We start from the raw sequence: 18,400 nt of genomic DNA on the forward strand, positions 1-18,400 counted from the left end.
TCTGTTAGTTTGTTGTATGTGATAGTTGGTCAGGACGTGAGTTTGGGTGGGCATTCTATGTTTTCTGTTTCTATGTTGGTTTATGGGTTGCCTGGTATGGCTCTTAATTAGAGGCAGGTGTTTGGCGTTCCTCTAATTAAGAGTCATATTTAGGTAGGTTGTTTCACAGTGTTCGTTGTGGGTGGTTGTCTCCTGTGTCAGTGTTTGTCGCACCATACGGGACTGTTCGGTTTGTTTTGTACATCGTCATTTTGTGTAGTCATTTTTCCCTGTTCGTGCGTTCTTCGTGTTTAATGTAAGTTCGTCGTCCAGGTCTGTCTACTCCGTTTGTTGTTTTGTTAGTTTATAGTGAAGTTCGTGTTTTCGTGTTTTCTTTAAATAAATTATGTATTCACAACCCGCTGCGCCTTGGTTCAATCACTACTCCTCCTCTTCGGTTGAAGAATACCGTTACAGTGTGTTCGCATATGGAACGTAACTGCGCCTATACTGTACTTAGCTACAAAAATAACAAACGTGTGTTTTCCGAGCCACTTCTGATACCATGTTTCTGTATATTATGTCGGATTAAGGAATAAAGACAGACACCAATGTCAAGTTCAATAGCCTTGTTAAGCATTGTACAAATCCCTACGCCTGGAGTCTGGGGAACAGTCCAGCTAGTCGATTACCTATCAACTAGACTCCGTAACAGCAGGTGTTGTTAGTTGTCATTGATTTTTGAATCATACTTAGGTAGCCTTTTTTCCAGCTGGGTTTCGTGGGTGGTTATTTATCCGTGTCTGTGTTTGTTCCACACGGAACTGTTTCGGTTGGTATTTCACGTGTCGTTTGTTTTTGTGTTCGTTCGTTATAATAAAGAGCATGAACACGTACCACGCTGCGCATTGGTCCTCCGATCCTTCGTAGGAGGAGGACAGCCGTTACAGATACTGAATCTTTTGGAAGTAGTGTAACGACCCTGGGTTTATAAGCGCGGAAATCGACTCTGCCGCTTGAGCATGCTTTTGCGGCACAGTCGATAGCGCGCCGGACTTCGGGCTAGAAGGTCGAGGGTTCGAGACCCCCTCCCTGCCTGTTTCATTACACTGGTGTCAGAAGTGGGATCCTGCCTGTTTCATTACAGTATTAAGGTTTAGTAGCACAGAACTATATATCTTTCTAAAACATGCAAATTACTTTAAAATTTTCACAAAATCCAAAAAGTTTAAGAGACCTAAAGAGAAGTTAATGTTGAATTGTGTCAAAGGCTTTATAGAAGTCCAAAAATAGGACACCCGCATCTGAGTCAATTGCATCGGAATAATCTATACGGTCCAAGACTAAACGAATGTTAGAGATTATGTGACGGCCCTTCATAAATCCTGTTTGAGTCTCACTTATAATGGTATCTATTCCTTTCTTTAATCTTTTGGCATAAACCAGAGCAATCAATTTGTAATCAACATTTAATGAAGTAATTGGTCTCCATTTGTCAATGAGAGAAGGGTCTTTATCGGGCTTCGGAATCAATGAAATAAGGCTCTGTTTCATAGTGGAGACCATTTCCCCATTTTTAATGCAATCTTGAAACATATTGAAAATCGGGTCTTCTAGTAACTCCCAAAACTGTCTACAGAATTAAACTGACAGGCCATCAGGGCCAGGTGAATTCCCTTTTTTCATTGAATTCAGAGCCTCTCTAATTTATTCAATTGACACAAAACTGCAAACTGAGTGGAAATCATTCTCAATTACAGGGACATAACTCTGAATGTGGCAAATGTAGCTTTCACAACCATCTTCCTGAAATTAAGAGCTGTAAAGGTTTTCATAAAAGGAATTGACAAATTATGATATTGTAATGGGATCTTTGCATAAAACATCGTTCATTTTGAGTGCAGTTATAGATTTTCTTTTGTAGTTTCTCTTTTCAAGTGCAAAAAAGTAACTAGTGTTTCTTTCCCCCTCTTCAATCCATTTTGCTCTTGGCCTTACAAAGGCGCCCTTTGCCAGATCCGTGTAAATCTGTTCTAATTCTAGTTGTAAAGACTTGAACACAGACTCCTCTTCTTCAAATAGATTATCTTTCTTTAGAAAACTGTCAAGCTTGCTCATCTCCTTTTCTCTAAGGTTCTTTAATTGCATCAGCTCTTTGACACGTTTAATGGCTACCACTCTGACCTTATATTTGAAAAATTCCCATCTACTTCTATGAGTAGTATCTTTAAGAAGTGTGTTGTTTCGTTTCCAAGTACCTTTTGATTTTTTAGGAGCTTGTAAATTCAGGGAAATCAAGTGATGATCTACATCAATAACAAATTGTAACAAAAAAGGGGAAATTAGGAATAAATCTATTCTAGATTTACGTGACATAGTTTTGTTGGTCCAGGTATATAACCCTTAGCATCCGGATTGAAATAACGCCAGGCATCATCAACACAGAGATCCTTGCATAAGGATGTTACTATTTTGAGGGGTTTGACTCGTTGTAGGAGGAAAACGATCAGCAGATGCATCAGGTGTTTCATTAAAATCCCCTGAAATAATTAGAAAAGCCTCTGAGTATTTGTTGCTTAAATCCTTTACTTTCCTGGTAAATTGGGTAAAAAGGGTCTTATTAGGAGCATGTGAGCTATGTCCGTACATTACAGATGATGAAAATAGCATTGTCAAGTTTAACAGTTACTATGACCCATCTGCCGTCTTGTGAAGATGTGGATTCTAGAATGTCACCTTTAAACTTGTGAATAAGTATCAAAACACCAGCAGAATGATTTGATCCATGACTGAAATAGGCCATATCTCCCCATTGTGCTATCCAAAATTTCAAATCACTTTCACCCGAATTAGTTTCCTGAAGAAGGACAAAATCGGCATTACTGTCAGGCCCTGACCGTAGAGATCTTTTTATGTCTCTATTTTGGTTTGGTCAGGGTGTGATTTTGGTGGCCATTCTATGTTCCTTTTTCTATGATTTGTATTTCTGTGTGTTTGTCCGGGTGTGGTTCTCAATCAGAGGCAGCTGTCTATCATTGTCTCTGATTGAGAACCATACTTAGGTAGCTTTTTCCCACATGGTTTTTGTGGGTAGTTATTTTCTGTTTAGCTGTTTTGTTTGCCTGTTCGCTTTCGTTCTCCTGTTTGTTGTTTTTGATCGATTGTTTTTTTGGGATTAAATCATGAACACTTTAAACGCTGCACCTTGGTCCAGTCCTCCTTCAGCCCACGAGGAGCGGGACAGTTACTGCGTTTACAGTATAAAAATGAAGCTTTCCTTTTTGTAGGATTTCTCAAACCCCTAGTATTCAGACTAACGATATTGAGTGAATTGAAAACGAACTCCTGCATTAAAAAAGAAAGAACTACAAAATACACAAGACTTTTTTTAACTGCATGCTTTGTTACGTCATAATAGAGACATTATCAAGCCGCGCCCCTTAGTTACTGTTGCGAGGTCCGACACGTTTTTTTTCTTCCAGCAAAGCGCATTTCCGCATTGAAATGGATGGAAGACCTACGGGTCAAAATGATCTCAAACTGTGTTGACACAGATGATAAAATTAAACCCACTGTCAAGGAATGATGGGCTCTTGATTGACAAGCTGACGCACCAACTATTGTATCATAGGCCTAATTATTATAATTCTTTAGCCAGCAGCTGAAGGTTCTGATTACAAAAATAACAAAGGCAGAGCTTAGGGCCTAAAACACTTTATTATTTAGTCATTTACTCATATTCAAAACCATAATAGGATCATAACTAGCCTAATTTCAAAAACATCAGGGAATAGTTCTACAGAATAGAAAGTAGCCTATCTAAGATCTTTTGGTTTAGCTCTTCAACAGTTGATCTTAGACAGTAGCCTAAGCCCACATCCCTAATTTAATTTAGTTTGGCTAGTAAGTTTTAATTTGGAAACACTCAATTCATAAAAATATATAAATACATATTTTTTGAGAAATTGTCATCTCCAATACACACCCCTCCCATGCAAATTAATAACAGGTAGGCCTAAATACACTGCTAAAAAAAATAAAGGGAACATTAAAATAACACATCCTAGATCTGAATGAATGAAATATTCTTATTAAATACTTTTTTCTTTACATAGTTGAATGTGCTGACAACAAAATCACACAAAAATGATCAATGGAAATCAAATTTATCAACCCATGGAGGTCTGGATTTGGAGTCACACTCAACATTAAAGTGGAAAACCACACTACAGGCTGATCCAACTTTGATGTAACGTCCTTAAAACAAGTCAAAATGAGGCTCAGTAGTGTGTGTGGCCTCCACGTGCCTGTATGACCTCCCTACAACGCCTGGGCATGCTCCTGATGAGGTGGCGGATGGTCTCCTGAGGGATCTCCTCCCAGACCTGGACTAAAGCATCTGCCAACTCCTGGACAGTCTGTGGTGCAACGTGGCGTTGGTGGATGGAGCGAGACATGATGTCCCAGATGTGCTCAATTGGATTCAGGTCTGGGGAACGGTCAGTCCATAGCATCAATGCCTTCCTCTTGCAGGAACTGCTGACACACTCCAGCCACATGAGGTCTAGCATTGTCTTGCATTAGGAGGAACCCAGGGCCAACCGCACCAGCATATGGTCTCACAAGGGGTCTGAGGATCTCATCTCGGTACCTAATGGCAGTCAGGCTACCTCTGGCGAGCACATGGAGGGCTGTGCGGCCCCCCAAAGAAATGCCACCCCACACCATGACTGACCCACCGCCAAACCGGTCATGCTGGAGGATGTTGCAGGCAGCGGAACGTTCTCCACGGCGTCTCCAGACTCTGTCACGTCTGTCACATGTGCTCAGCGTGAACCTGCTTTCATCTGTGAAGAGCACAGGGCGCCAGTGGCGAATTTGCCAATCTTGGTGTTCTCTGGCAAATGCCAAACGTCCTGCGTGGTGTTGGGCTGTAAGCACAACCCCCACCTGTGGATGTCGGGCCCTCATACCACCCTCATGGGAATCTGTTTCTGACCATTTGAGCAGACACATGCACATTTGTGGCCTGCTGGAGGTCATTTTGCAGGGCTCTGGCAGTGCTCCTCCTGCTCCTCCTTGCACAAAGGCGGAGGTAGCGGTCCTGCTGCTGGGTTGTTGCCCTCCTACAGCCTCCTCCACGTCTCCTGATGTACTGGCCTGTCTCCTGGTAGCGCCTCCATGCTCTGGACACTACGCTGACAGACACAGCAAACCTTCTTGCCACAGCTCGCATTGATGTGCCATCCTGGATGAGCTGCACTACCTGAGCCACTTGTGTGGGTTGTAGACTCCGTCTCATGCTACCACTAGAGTGAAAGCCCCGCAAGCATTCAAAAGTGACCAAAACATCAGCCAGGAAGCATAGGAACTGAGAAGTGGTCTGTGGTCACCACCTGCAGAACCACTCCTTTATTGGGGGTGTCTTGCTAATTGCCTATAATTTCCACCTGTTGTCTATTCCATTTGCACAATAGCATGTGAAAGTTATTGTGGACAGTTTGATTTCACAGAAGTGTGATTGACTTGGAGTTACATTGTGTTGTTTAAGTGTTCCCTTTATTTTTTTGAGCAGTGTATGTTTATTCTCAACTGCATACAAAATGATTTCCAACAACCAACTCAGGAACATAGGCCAACAAGTGCTCAACATAAAATCTTGAGTGGTATGAACACACATCAGATAGGAATCAAATGTATAGGCCTAACAATCTGTAAGGGACCAGACACCAGAGCATCTATATTTAAACGTGCCTTCTTTAATAGGCAATTAACTTCCGTTTTTATGTTAAACCCAATTTAAGTCAAACACTTATTATACTGTGTGACGAAGCAGACTCAGTGTGTCTCTGTCGTTACTAAAGCACATTGTTGAATTTCACTAATCACTATTGTTGGGTCTCCTTATTTCCCTATAGGATATTTAGTCATTTGTTTCCCCAAAGTAGGCTTATACATTTAGTTTTAATTACATCTTTTTGCCATTATCATGAGTATTTACCCTGCACAAATCTAATGTGTTGGGGAAATGTTGTTCTTGTTCTTCTCGTACTCGAGTCAAACATTTAAATACATTAATTTACCCGTATGCAATCCTCCAAGATAAGTTTATGCAAGACAAGTTTACACCCGCAACACTCACGAGAAAGAGGATTTGTTCTTATTTTCATAAATTAGTATAGGCCTACATTTCCCTTTGTTTCTAGGCTAACTCGCGCGTCTCGCTGAATGGACATCTATTCGTCCACTCTTGTCCTTCTCGTGCTTCTTCGCAAAGCATTTAAGTGAACCATCTGCGACTGTTAAAATGTCCAGATGCTTTGGTTTCTTGGGCAGCTCAGGTCCCTAAAGAGAGTCTGGGTTGCAAAGTGGGGACAAATCGACCTTCACGTGGGGGTTTCCCGTCACCAAAATAGCCCTGGAGACCTAGATAATAGACTTCATCATTGTCCTATCATTTGGCTTTGGTAAATGATGGGTTATGTGGCTTCCATGGAGGTCTTGGCAGGTAAGCCCCATGGAGTTGTATCTTACCTAATGGCAACAGAGCAGAAATCTGCATACAAAGACATTTTTAAAGAGTTGGATGATATCTAATGAGACCTACCATATAAATTACATAAAACACGTGTTCAATTTAGCTTGGTTGATTTTAAAGAAGACTTCTTGATGGAATAAGGCATCAGGATTTATTTATTGTACTCTGCTTCACCCCGTGTCCTGAGAATAATTGCACCAAATGTACAATTGTATGCATTGCCTTCATCTCTTGAATAGTGCTTTGAAAGCTTTCAGAACTTTGCAGGTCTTCAAGAAGGGCTTGTTGGTCTTGGTTGTTTTCGGGCGCTTGGGAATGTTCTTGATCAGGAACCCAGGTATTCCTATTTTCAGCTTCTTTGAGGTTAGTTGAACAATCCTAGAAAGAAATCACAGGTCTTAGTGCCCAAAATGTCCCTAACAGGGTAGATCTTGACTAATACCACGTTCACGTGCCATAATAGTTATCGAAAATGCCGAGTTCAAACTAGGAAGTTTCACTTGAACGACCCTCCAAATCGGAATTACAAGTGGGAAACTGAGAAAGGTTTTTGCCGAGTTGTGACGTTTCACCACTGACCTTTTCCCGTTTCAACCAAAAGATGACAGCAAATCTGTTTTTGACAACTACAACCTTGTCAATATGGATAATTAGGCGACATTTGCCATTTGATAAAGTAGCTAGTTTGGCCATATTGTCAATGTTAAGGATGCTAGCTAAGGTAATTATGAGCAACGTCAGTTAGTTTATCAAGCTAGCTAAAACCATATTGGTTGGATAATTATTCCAACCAAAAAGCACATGAATGAAACAGTCGTATTTCCTAGAAAGGAGCACGTGAGCGTGGCATAAGCACTCAACTGACCACAAAAAGGGGTTGTGGTTGTAGCTTTTAGTGTCATAGAATGTAAATGACGTTTTAGGGTTAAGGATGGGATGAAATTCCTTTCTATAGGATCAATTCAGATGTACACTCATCAATAATCAAATTTTCTTTCATTTTTTTTAAAGGAGACCGATCTCCTGCTGTAGTAGGAAGTAGAGGCTAGGGAGACAGGTATGTGGATGAAGACAGAGAGGAAGAACACGGACAGACGCCGAGTAGTGACTCGAACCCCCCGAAACCGTGGCAGCATGCATGGTCCTGAGTCGAGTTTTAGTACTCGACATGCCTCCGACACTAATCTATTTCAATAGAATTCATTGACTGTTGGACTCACCTCTGGCGGAGTAGCGCTGTCTCATTCTTCTCCATGGCCAGATCATGCTCGGCAGCAGAGGCTTTCAGCTAAAGACAATACATGAATTACAGTACTACTTGAAAGTATGTGATCCCCTTGTTCAATTACAGATTATTTTAGTATTTACCATAAAATCTTAATTTAATCAGAATCAGTCTTTTTGATCTGACAAGAGGTTTATATTTACCAATACTATATGTTGGTGTAGAAGAAATAATCCGTGTGGTAGAATTTTCTGTTTTTAAAGGAATTAGTGCAGGTGCAAAAATAAGTGAACCCCAAGTTGCATTGGTTAAATCAGTAGGTATGTAGAATAAGGTGGTTAATAATTGGGTACCAAATGAACCAATAAAAGGAGAGATCGTTAGGACAGAGTTTGGGCGGGACTATGATAATAGAGATAAGAAACCTGGTCAGTTTGGTGTTACCCATCCAGGTTAATAAAAAGCACACCATGCCAAGAGGAAAGGAGATCTCAGAGGACATCAGGACGAGGGTAGTGAGAGCACATCAGTCTGGGAGAAGGCTATAAAATCATCTTAAAAAGATTTGAGCTCAGTCCACTGTGAGGTAAATCATTTACAAATGGAGAGCATTTAACATGACAGCAACTCGGCCTAGAAGTGGACGCCCTTCCAAAATATCCCCAAGAGCCACAAAACAATAATAAATCAGGTAAAAGCAAACCCAAACATAACATGTAGAGATTTGCAGACCTCCCTTGCTACATCTCCGGTAACTGTGCATGCTTCAACAATAAGAAGAACACTGAATCCAAATGCCATTCATGGGGGGGATGCTAGGAAGAAGTCTCTGCTGTCAAAAAATAACCAAACTGCCCATCTTAACTTTGCCAGAGACCACCTGTGCTAACCTGAATGTTTCTGGAAGTCAATTCTCTGGACCAATTAATTAAAACATTTTAAAAAATCAACCTTTTTGGTCACAATCAACACCGCTATGTTTGGGGAAAACCCAACACTGGCCTACCACCAAAACAACTTTATCCCAACAGTCAAGCATGGTGGTGGGAATGTTAAGATCTGGGGCTGCTTTTTCTCCTCTGGATCTGGATGAGTCCACATCATTAAGGGAACCATGGATTCTGAGGTATACCAGGAGATTCTTGAATAGAACGTCAGGCCATCAGTCAACGAGCTAAAGCTGGGATGAAAATGGTGCTTCCAACAAAACAACGACCCAAAGCATTCAAGCAAAACTACCAACGAATGGCTCACGAGAAAGAAGATTTGTGTTTTGGATTGGCCAAGTCAAAGTCCTGAGCTAAATCCAATCGAGATGCTGTGGCAGGACCTGAAGCAGGCAGTTCATGCCAGACACCCCTCAAAACTCACTCAATTGGTTGAGTTCTGTAAGGATGAGTGGGCAAAAATCCCTCAAAACAGATGTCAGAAACTGATTACTGGCTATAGGAGACGTTTACTCCAAGTTATCGCTGCTAATGGAGGTGCCACAAGCTATTGACTGAAGGAGTTCATATATTTTTGCACACATCAAATCTGAGTTTCTGTTAAATAAACCTCTTTTGTTAAATAAACAATGAAAATATATCATATTTTTGGGGGTTTCTGTCACTTACTTGGAATGTTTTTATTACGAATTGGGGTTTAGATAAGGATTTTATATGTTTATTTTATAGCAAAATAATGAGCAGCCCTGTAGGGTTCACATACATTCAAGCAGCACTGTATATCTTAGTGTACAGCAAGACACAGAGTAACTAGCAAAACGTAGCTAATAACACCTTAGTGCAACTACAGTAGCTAACTTTAAAGTGAATGATCTCCTTACAGATATGGTCTGGATTTTATCTTGTAGCGTGTCAATCTGAGGAGAAAACAAAAATTGCATTAGAAATGTGTGCAAAGACATTCTATCACGTAACCCAATACGAGTGTTGATACTGGGCCTTATGGTTTGGTTTAAGTACTTCGTAGTTTAGCTTACTATTGAGCGGTTATGGATCAGTATTTGGCAGGCTGTCTTAGGCTTACTTACATGTTGCTTTTCCTCATGTTTGCCTTGAATCAGGGCTTTGGTCCTGAGAAAAGACAAACGCCAAAGTACATGTCATGTGAATGAGAACAAATCCTAATATGATCAAACTAATATCAAAATCCACTTACAGCTCGTTTAGAGTCTGTCTATACATCTTCTCAGTGCTGTGGAGTTCTTGATGTAGAGCGGCATTCTTCTCTTCAAGCTGACAATTTGTGTCTGTTGCAAAGTGAACAGACATACATGTAAAGTAAAGAAAATATCAATACAGAATAAAGTGATTCTGGCTGGTGGGACATATGTTGTGTGTTTGTAACATAGCCTACCCTGAAGACCCCTGTTCACCTCCTCCAGTGTGGTTTTGATCTGTAGAAGATTCTGCATTTTTAAGTGCTAGAGCCAGCAAACTACTGATCCATTGTAAAATATATAGTATTTACAGTTTTGGGGTAAACTGAAAAGAGGGTCCTTTCTGTAATCACACCCATTCTTTTCATCTACTTATTTCAGTAACTGAACCAAATGTCTCCTGGCTTACACAGACTATACATTAACTTACTAAGGTTGAATCCTTCATCACAATGACCTCGATCTCAATGTTTTCCTCACTCTTGATATCTGTATCAAAGGTGATTATTTGATCAACATATCAATGCACATTTAGTTGTCGATAACCCTGCATGCTTCTACCCTCGAACAATCCTGACAAGTAAGCTTAGCAGGTCGATAAACAGTTTGCAAACTTTTTATACGCTGATCAAACTGTGTGATTTACTCACCGGTAGATTGGGTGTTGGTGCCACTAGGGATCCTGGCATCCCCACCGTGATGCTCTTTAAGTGGTTCCATCAGTCCCCACTGTTGGGAGCCATAACATAAACCCCATTAAGATAGCTCTTTATCATCATACCAAACGAGTGAGTTTGATTGAGCAGTAATGGACTTACAACAGCTTTCAGTTTCTGTATGTGTTCAACACGCTCCCGGAGTTGTAGATGAAATGCCTCCATTTCTCCAGCTCTGATGTCCCATTGTTTCTTCATATTCTTGGGATAAAAGAGATGGGCTCAATGTGAACTGTGTGATAAACGTCTGACCATGACAATTAAACTAATTGATAAATGGACTATACTTTGACCGTGAGTTAATAGTTCAAATACATTTTCAGATGTAATTTGACTTTGCACCTATAGAACTCCATACATTTCCAGTAACTAAACATTAGTCAATGTCAGTCTATTAGACCTGATGACACATTGGTCATACACTGTAGAGGGCAGGGAAACTAGTTAAAGGGGTTTAGGAATAAGAGTTCTCTGACTGCTTACCTCCAGATCCTGATTATCCTCCTGAGAGGACTGCAGGCATGCCCGCAACCTTTTCACTGGCGCGTCATAGTCCTTCAACTAAAACCAACCAGATTTAGAACAGAAGTTACAATGATCATGGAAAAGTATATGTTTTTCAAGTCCAGAATGTCCCAGGTCTGACTTAGCTTCTGAAACGTACCAGTATCTCCATTTCAGACAATTGAATCATTATGTCACATTTCTTTTTCGATAGCTGGGCGAGTTTCACGTTTAGCTGTGTCTCAGTCACTGGAGATACAGAGGGGAATATGAAATTAGTCTTGGTTCAGGCATGACTAAGGAGCTAAATCTACTGTATAAAATGTAAGTAAAAAAGCTTGCTTCTCCTCATTTGAGCTACTTAATGAAAGGTAGGAAAACTCACATAGACGTATCCTGCTTTTGATCTATAAGAAACAGAGACAAGGCAATGAGAACAACGTTCAAACATGGACTACATCATACATCATTAGAAGATCAATCAAACTGCAAAATGAGCCTTTCCCTCAATTCCTTTCATTTCCATAGGAAGTTGAAGTGTATGAAAATTGTTGTAACATGGTAATAATACAAAAGGTTTACCGCAAGGACGGTCCTCCATAGGAATATCACACCAAAAAAAATCAGGACAGCAGGGAGAGTGAGCTCCCATCCCACTCCAGGATGGGTTGCTCCAAACCATTCCTCTTCTAGAGAGAAGAGAAACTGGACAAACAAACAATTGTCACATTACCATTTATTATGGAATTCACATCAGATGGAATGGACTGTCAGTGAGGTAGAAAGGTAGATTACCATAAAGGATCTCTGTGGGTACTATTTACCAGTGGTGTAAAGTACTTTAATAAAGTACAAATCCCCCCCAAAAGCTACTCAAGTAGTACTTTAAAGTACTTTTACTTTTTAGCTGCACCAACGTGTCGAAGGAAACACTGTTCAACTGACAACCGAAGTCAGCCTGCAGGCGCCCGGGCCCACCACTACAGCGAGATGTGCCAAGTAAAGCCTCCCCAAAACCCTGCCCTCACCCGCTGGGCCAATTGTGCACCGCCCAATGAGACTCCCGGTCACGGCTGGTAATGACACAGCCTGGTATCGAACCCCAGGCTGTAGTGATACCGCAACACTGCGATGCAGTGTCTTAGACCGCTGCGCCTATGGGGAGGCCCTAAATAATGTACTTTTTATTTCATACATTTTCCCTGACACCCAAAAGTACTTGTTACATTTTGAATGCTTAGCAGGACAGGAAAATTGTCCAACTCATGCACTTATCAAGAGAACAGCCCTGGTTATCCCTACTGCCTCTGATGGCGGACTCACAAAACACACTTTGTTTGTAAAAGTGTTGGAGTGTGCTCCTTGCTATCCGTAAATTAAAACAAGAAAATTGTGCCTTCTGGTTTTGTTAATAAATGCAATTTGAAATGATTTATAGGCTACATTTACTTTTTATACTTAAGTATATTTAAAACCAAAAACATTCATTTAAGTAGTATTTTACTGGGTGACTTTCACTTTTACTTGATTTTCTATGAAGGTATCTTAACTTTTATGTATGACAATTGGGTACTTTTTCCACCACTGCTATTTAACTACTCGTTCAACTAAAGCCATTTCACATTTGCATTAAGCTCCATAGACTACACCAGCCACAAGCGCTTCAAACTTCTACCATTATTAGCCTACTTCAATACAAGCAAGCACACATTATGTTCAGGAAATGTCCTTGTCTAGTTTTGTACTCAGGCCTACATCCTTTAGTCCTCCAAGAAAAAGCGCGAAGAAAATGGTAAATTGGTCAATCACTCCTTGGTCGGGCATCGTCATGGCGGGCCAGGTAGCACCAAACTCCGGTACACCTACTTCTTCATACACATCCATATCGATGACTGAACCAAAATACACAAGACTCTATTTTTAACTGCATGCTTTGTGACGTCATAATAGAGACATTATCAAGCCGCGCCCCCTAGTTACTGTTGCGAGGTCTTTTTCTTATTATTTTTTTTTATTCACAATACAAAAATCTACTTACATTGCTACATCAAACATGTCTAACAAAACAAAGGTATTAACAAGAAAATACTCAAACATACAAAAAAGATCAATAAAATAATACTAAAAATATATTATTTTTGTGCAATTGTATTCACTCTGAAAATATCTTATTATAATAATTCAGGAAGATGTTATTCTTGTTGTTATTCACTAGGGTTAATGTTTTAAAAACATAATTAAATTAAATCAGAAAAATTTGTAATTTTATCATTGCAATAGTAACATATTATATCTTTCATGTCAAAAACATAGGCAGTGTTCATAATGGTAAATAAGTATTTTGCAAGGTTTTCCCAAAATGCTGACAAATTTACATTCAAAGAACAAGTGAAAATAGATTCTCACCTTCTTTTTCGTAGAAAACACAGACATCATCAATAGCCACAGATTTGGATATCATAGAATTACATGGATATATCTTATGTAAAATTTAGAAGTGCACTTCCTTAACTTTGTTTGGTATACAATATTTGTAAGGTCTTACCATGCATTTTTCCAGACAATGTCAGGAATAAGTGTAAACGGTGCTGTACTGCACCGCTGTAACTGCGTTGTGTGCGGTTGATTGAGACTATAGACGTGGACTTCGGAGATCAGATAGTTTTAATCAAGCAGAATTCACTCTGTGCATCCTGCATCTCTCATAGTGCATCAAAATGATTTTTGAATACATTTGAGGGGCTAGCCATCGTTCACACATACCAATACCTTAGCTAGCTACTAACCACATGTTGAATTCAGAATGTTGATATCATCCTAAAAAGTACAATTACAAGTGCATCTTAACAATACCATCCACTTATGAGTAACCTCTAAATATACAACATTATTCATGAACAAAACACTGTGTGTATGACTTTGTGCTTAAAATATTCAAACTTTTCTGAAGACGACAGAAAAAGCGTGCCTACCTCTCATAGTGCATCAAAATGATTTGAGCACGAGCACGCAGGGCTCGTTCACACAGTACTTTAACAACTGTTACATAAGCATGTTCCAGAAAAACTTTCCTCTCGTGTAAATTGGTTTTGTGAATGAAGAATTTGTCTTATATATTTATTACAACAAGATCTCTCAAGTAAGCCCAAGCCTTCCAATCTGAGTTCTGGATAAACTTTGTGATCAATTCCCTAAATTAAGATGAGTTTTCATAAGTGTAGTTAGACCACTAGGAACGGCTTTGATCACAGAAATAAACTCTCTGAAAGGTATTGGAAACTCTTTCAATGTTATAAATTGTTCATATGTGAGAATATTACCCTTGTCGAAAATATCAAGAACAAAGTCAATATTCCTCTCATGCCAGCTGGGGTAGAACAATGACTTATTCCTTACAGTTATGTCTGAATTATTCCACAAAAGAGCTTTATGAGGGGAAAAATTGTGCAGGAAACATATTTTCCAGGCCATTAAAGCTTATTGTTGAAACCTAGCCAATTTAGCAGGTAATCTTTCAGGAATATTATTACATTTCAGTAAAAATTGAAGACCTCCCAATTTATTAAACACATTGTTTGGAATGAAATACCACATCGAATCAGTATTGATGTGTTATTTATGTCAACAAAATTCAACACTTCTAGACCGCCTTCAACTCTTTTGTTAGAAAGGACAGATTTTTTTAGTTTGTGAGACTTATTTTTCCAGATGAATTTAAGAAAGGTCTTATTAATCTCCTTACAATTAGCTGGATTTACACATAACGATAATGAGAGGTACACAAAACGAGACAGTCCCTCTGCCTTGGACAGAAGTACTCTCCCAAGTATAGAAAGATCCCTTTGTAGCCAATTATTAAATATATTTTTAGTTCTCTTAATTTTAGGAGAGAAATTCAAATGTTGTCTAAGTGTTTTTTTGAGAGATATATTTAACACAGTCCTTTACAGGAATATTTTCTATTTCTTTATCATCAGAGTAAAAATAAACATAAGATTTCACATTTAGAAACATTCAGCATTAATCCTGATGCAATAGAAAATGCAGTTAAAGTATTAAGGGCATGGGCGACATGGTCTTTGTCTCTTAATAAGAAAATAGTAGTATCATCAGCCAGTTGGGAGATTTTGATTTCTTTGTTAAAAATGGTTAAGCCATACAAATTTGCATTATTCAGAATATCTAGAGATAGAAGTTCCACAACCAAAATTAATAAAAATGGCGAAATTGGGCGGCCCTACCGTACACATCTGTTGATACTGTCACGTTCGGACCTTAGTTTATTTGTTATTTCTTTGTTTTAGTCAGGGCGTGAGTTGGGTGGGTTATCTATGGTCGTCTTTCTATGTTGGTTGTTTTGTTTGGCCTGGTATGATTCTCAATCAGAGGCAGGTGTTTCTGTATGATATGTCGGATTAAGGAATAAAGACAGACACCAATGTCAAGTTCAATAGCCTTGTTAAGCATTGTACAAATCCCTACGCCTGGAGTCTGGGGAACAGTCCAGCTAGTCAATTACCTATCAACTAGACTCCGTAACATCATCCTTTTCAATAGAAAGTGCAAACATAACGGCATAACATTGAGTTCTTAACAGTCAAGTCATAACAATTGAAAAGCATGACATTTTCTTTTTACTTCAGTTGTCATCTTCCTTTTTTTTATTTTTTTTATAATAATAATAATTATTTATTTTTTTAATTAATAGACAGCAAGTTAAGTCTTTTGCTTACAGAGTAAGCCTGTCCGGTGGCTTGCACATCCGACCCACCCGTGAGTAAGTATTGGCTTTGACAGGGGTAGGATTAGGGCCACGAGCTGGAGAGTTTGGTGGGGTAGAAGCTTCACCTTCAGTTGGCTCATGTCTCAATTCTGCACCCCTTACCCTTAGGCCTGGACTGTGATCCAGCTTATCTAGGTGAGTGTATGGCATGTTCTGGTTTGTCTGCTCTGCTATGCGCAGATCCACCTGATTGCGACGATAGAGGGAGCCACCAACATCCACCAGGTAAGAACGTGGTGCAACTCTCTGTAGGCATGTGCCCAGCCTCCAAAGTCCTGTGTGGTCTCCCGGCAGCGGTTTCATCCTTATAGTTTCACCCACCTCCAGCTCTGGTAGGTCTCGAGCAGTCCGGTCGTAGAAGCACTTAGCGAGCTGCTTTCTGTGACGCAGTTTGTCCGTGACGCCAACCATGACGCAGGGCTCAAGTAGCTTGTTAGCTACGGGGATAGTAGTCTTCAGACGTCTGGACAGAAGGCGTTGTGCTGGGCTGCTGTCCATGTTTTCGGTGGGTGTGTTCCTCCACTGTAAGATCGCTTTCCATGGGTCGTTGCTGTCGCGCAAGGCCCTGCTTAACAGTTTTTTTGCAATCTTGACAGCTGATTCTGCCTTGCCATTTGCTTTTGGGTGTCTTGGAGAGGAGGTCACGTGGTCAAACTCCCATTCTGAGGCGAAACGCTTGAACTGTGCAGTGAAATGTGGGCCATTGTCCGTGATTACCTTGTCAGGCTGACCTTGCCTTGCAAACTGAGCCTTGCAGCGCTTTATGACCGTCTCTGCAGACAAGTCAGGGAGCAGTTCAATTTCCCAAAAGTCAGAGTAATGATCAACGATGAGAAGATAGTCCTTTTGTCTGTGGCTGAATAAGTCCATGCTGATGATTTGCCAGGCCCTTGTGGGCAGTTCGTGTGACATCATGGTTTCCTTTTGCTGTTCATGAGCGTACTCGTTGCATGTGGTACAGTTGCTGACAAAGTCTTTAATTTCTGCTTGCATGTTTGGCCAGTATAATGTTTCACGAGCCTGACGGTAGCATGCGTCACCTCCAACGTGACTGGAGTGTATGCGGGTAAGCATCTCTGGACGTAGTGATTTGGGAATAATGACCTTCTGACCTCTGAACAAGACACCATTTTGCACACTGATCTCATCTCGAAAGGTCCAGTATTCTCTCACTGTGAAAGGTGTCTCCTCTTTCAGATATGACCAACCTGCGAGAGCCATGGACTTCAGTGACTGTAGGTGTTCGTCCTTGTCAGTATGTTGCCTGATCTGGGCTAGGCGGTGATCTGTGACGTTTAAGTAGTCTGCCTGATTGATCTGTTGAACATCTTGTTGTTCCTGCTGTAGCGAACAGATGGCCTGCCGCTGATAGGCAGTGCCTCTACCTGTACATTGTGCTGTTGCCCTGCTCAGTGTGTCGCTGATGTACATCTCAGGTCCTGGCTTGTAAATGACCTTCAAGCTGTAGTTTTGCAGAGTCAGGAGCATGCTTTGAAGCCTCTTGGGCGCGTTGAGGAGAGGTTTACTGAATATGGCAATGAGTGGTTTGTGGTCAGTTTCAGCGGTGACCAGCTCTCGACCATATAAGTAGTGATGGAATCACTGGCAGGAGAAGACGATGCTGAGGCACTCTTTCTCAATTTGTGCATAGTTTTGTTCGGTGGGGGTGAGCGCTCTCGAGGCAAACGCAACGGGCTGGCCTTCCTGCATAAGGCAGCATCCAAGTCCCCTTTGGCTAGAGTCGCTCTGGATTGTGACAGGCTTCGTGACGTCGTAGTAGCGCAACATTGGCATGGATGAAGCCAGAGATTATCTCCTGCACTGCGGCCTCGTGCTTGGGTAGCCAGTGCCATGGTGTGTCTTTGTCCAGCAACCGGCGCAGAGGCTCACAGACTGCTGATAGGTGTGGCATGAACTTTGCAAGATAGTTTGCAAAGCCGATGAGACGCTGTACTCCTTTTGCATCAGACGGGTTTGGCATGTCGAGGATCGCTTGGACCTTGTCTGGGTCCGGCTTCAGGCCTTTTGCCGAGAGAATGTGGCCATGGAAGTGGACGTCTTTCACCTTGAACTGCGGCTTCTTCAGGCCAAGACGAAGCTTAACTGATCGGCAGCGCTCCATCAGTGCCAGGAGCTTCACATCGTGGTCGCGTTCTGCTTCTTCGTCTGTTTCACCACAGCCTACGATCAGGATATCATCGGCGATGGGTTCAATGCCCTTGAGCCCAGCCAGTAACTCGTGCTGCTTGCGTTGGTATACCTCAGACGCCACTGAGACACCAAACGGGAGGTTGAGCCAGCGTTTCCGACCCCAGGGGGTCCAGAAGGTAGTCATGAAGCTGCTTTCTTCGTCCAGCTTGCATTGAAGGAATGCATCTCGGGCATCCACCAAGGTGAAAATCCTGGCCTTGGGAAGCTTATAGAGGACATCCTCTTGTGTCGGCATGATGTAGTGGGATCGTTTCAGTGCTTGGTTCAGATGCTTTGGGTC

General features: G+C 41.1%; 1 protein-coding gene across 1 annotated transcript; it reads right to left on the reverse strand.

Annotated features, from left to right (window-relative positions):
- Positions 1-5,161: 5,161 nt before the first annotated feature.
- Positions 5,162-13,250, reverse strand: LOC129850499 (uncharacterized). The gene is made up of 13 exons (XM_055916884.1): positions 11,709-13,250; positions 11,512-11,533; positions 11,287-11,375; positions 11,106-11,183; positions 10,725-10,823; positions 10,557-10,635; positions 10,337-10,395; positions 10,104-10,143; positions 9,906-9,996; positions 9,778-9,820; positions 9,571-9,606; positions 7,738-7,805; positions 5,162-6,895 (listed from the first exon to the last, which is right to left on the reverse strand). Exons 3-13 carry the CDS (start codon positions 11,314-11,316, stop codon positions 6,742-6,744), a joined length of 777 nt encoding a protein of 258 aa, XP_055772859.1. The 5' UTR covers positions 11,317-11,375; positions 11,512-11,533; positions 11,709-13,250; the 3' UTR covers positions 5,162-6,741.
- Positions 13,251-18,400: the final 5,150 nt, after the last annotated feature.

The sequence above is a fragment of the Salvelinus fontinalis genome, unplaced genomic scaffold (assembly GCF_029448725.1).
Source record: "Salvelinus fontinalis isolate EN_2023a unplaced genomic scaffold, ASM2944872v1 scaffold_2092, whole genome shotgun sequence".
Taxonomy (NCBI): domain Eukaryota; kingdom Metazoa; phylum Chordata; class Actinopteri; order Salmoniformes; family Salmonidae; genus Salvelinus; species Salvelinus fontinalis.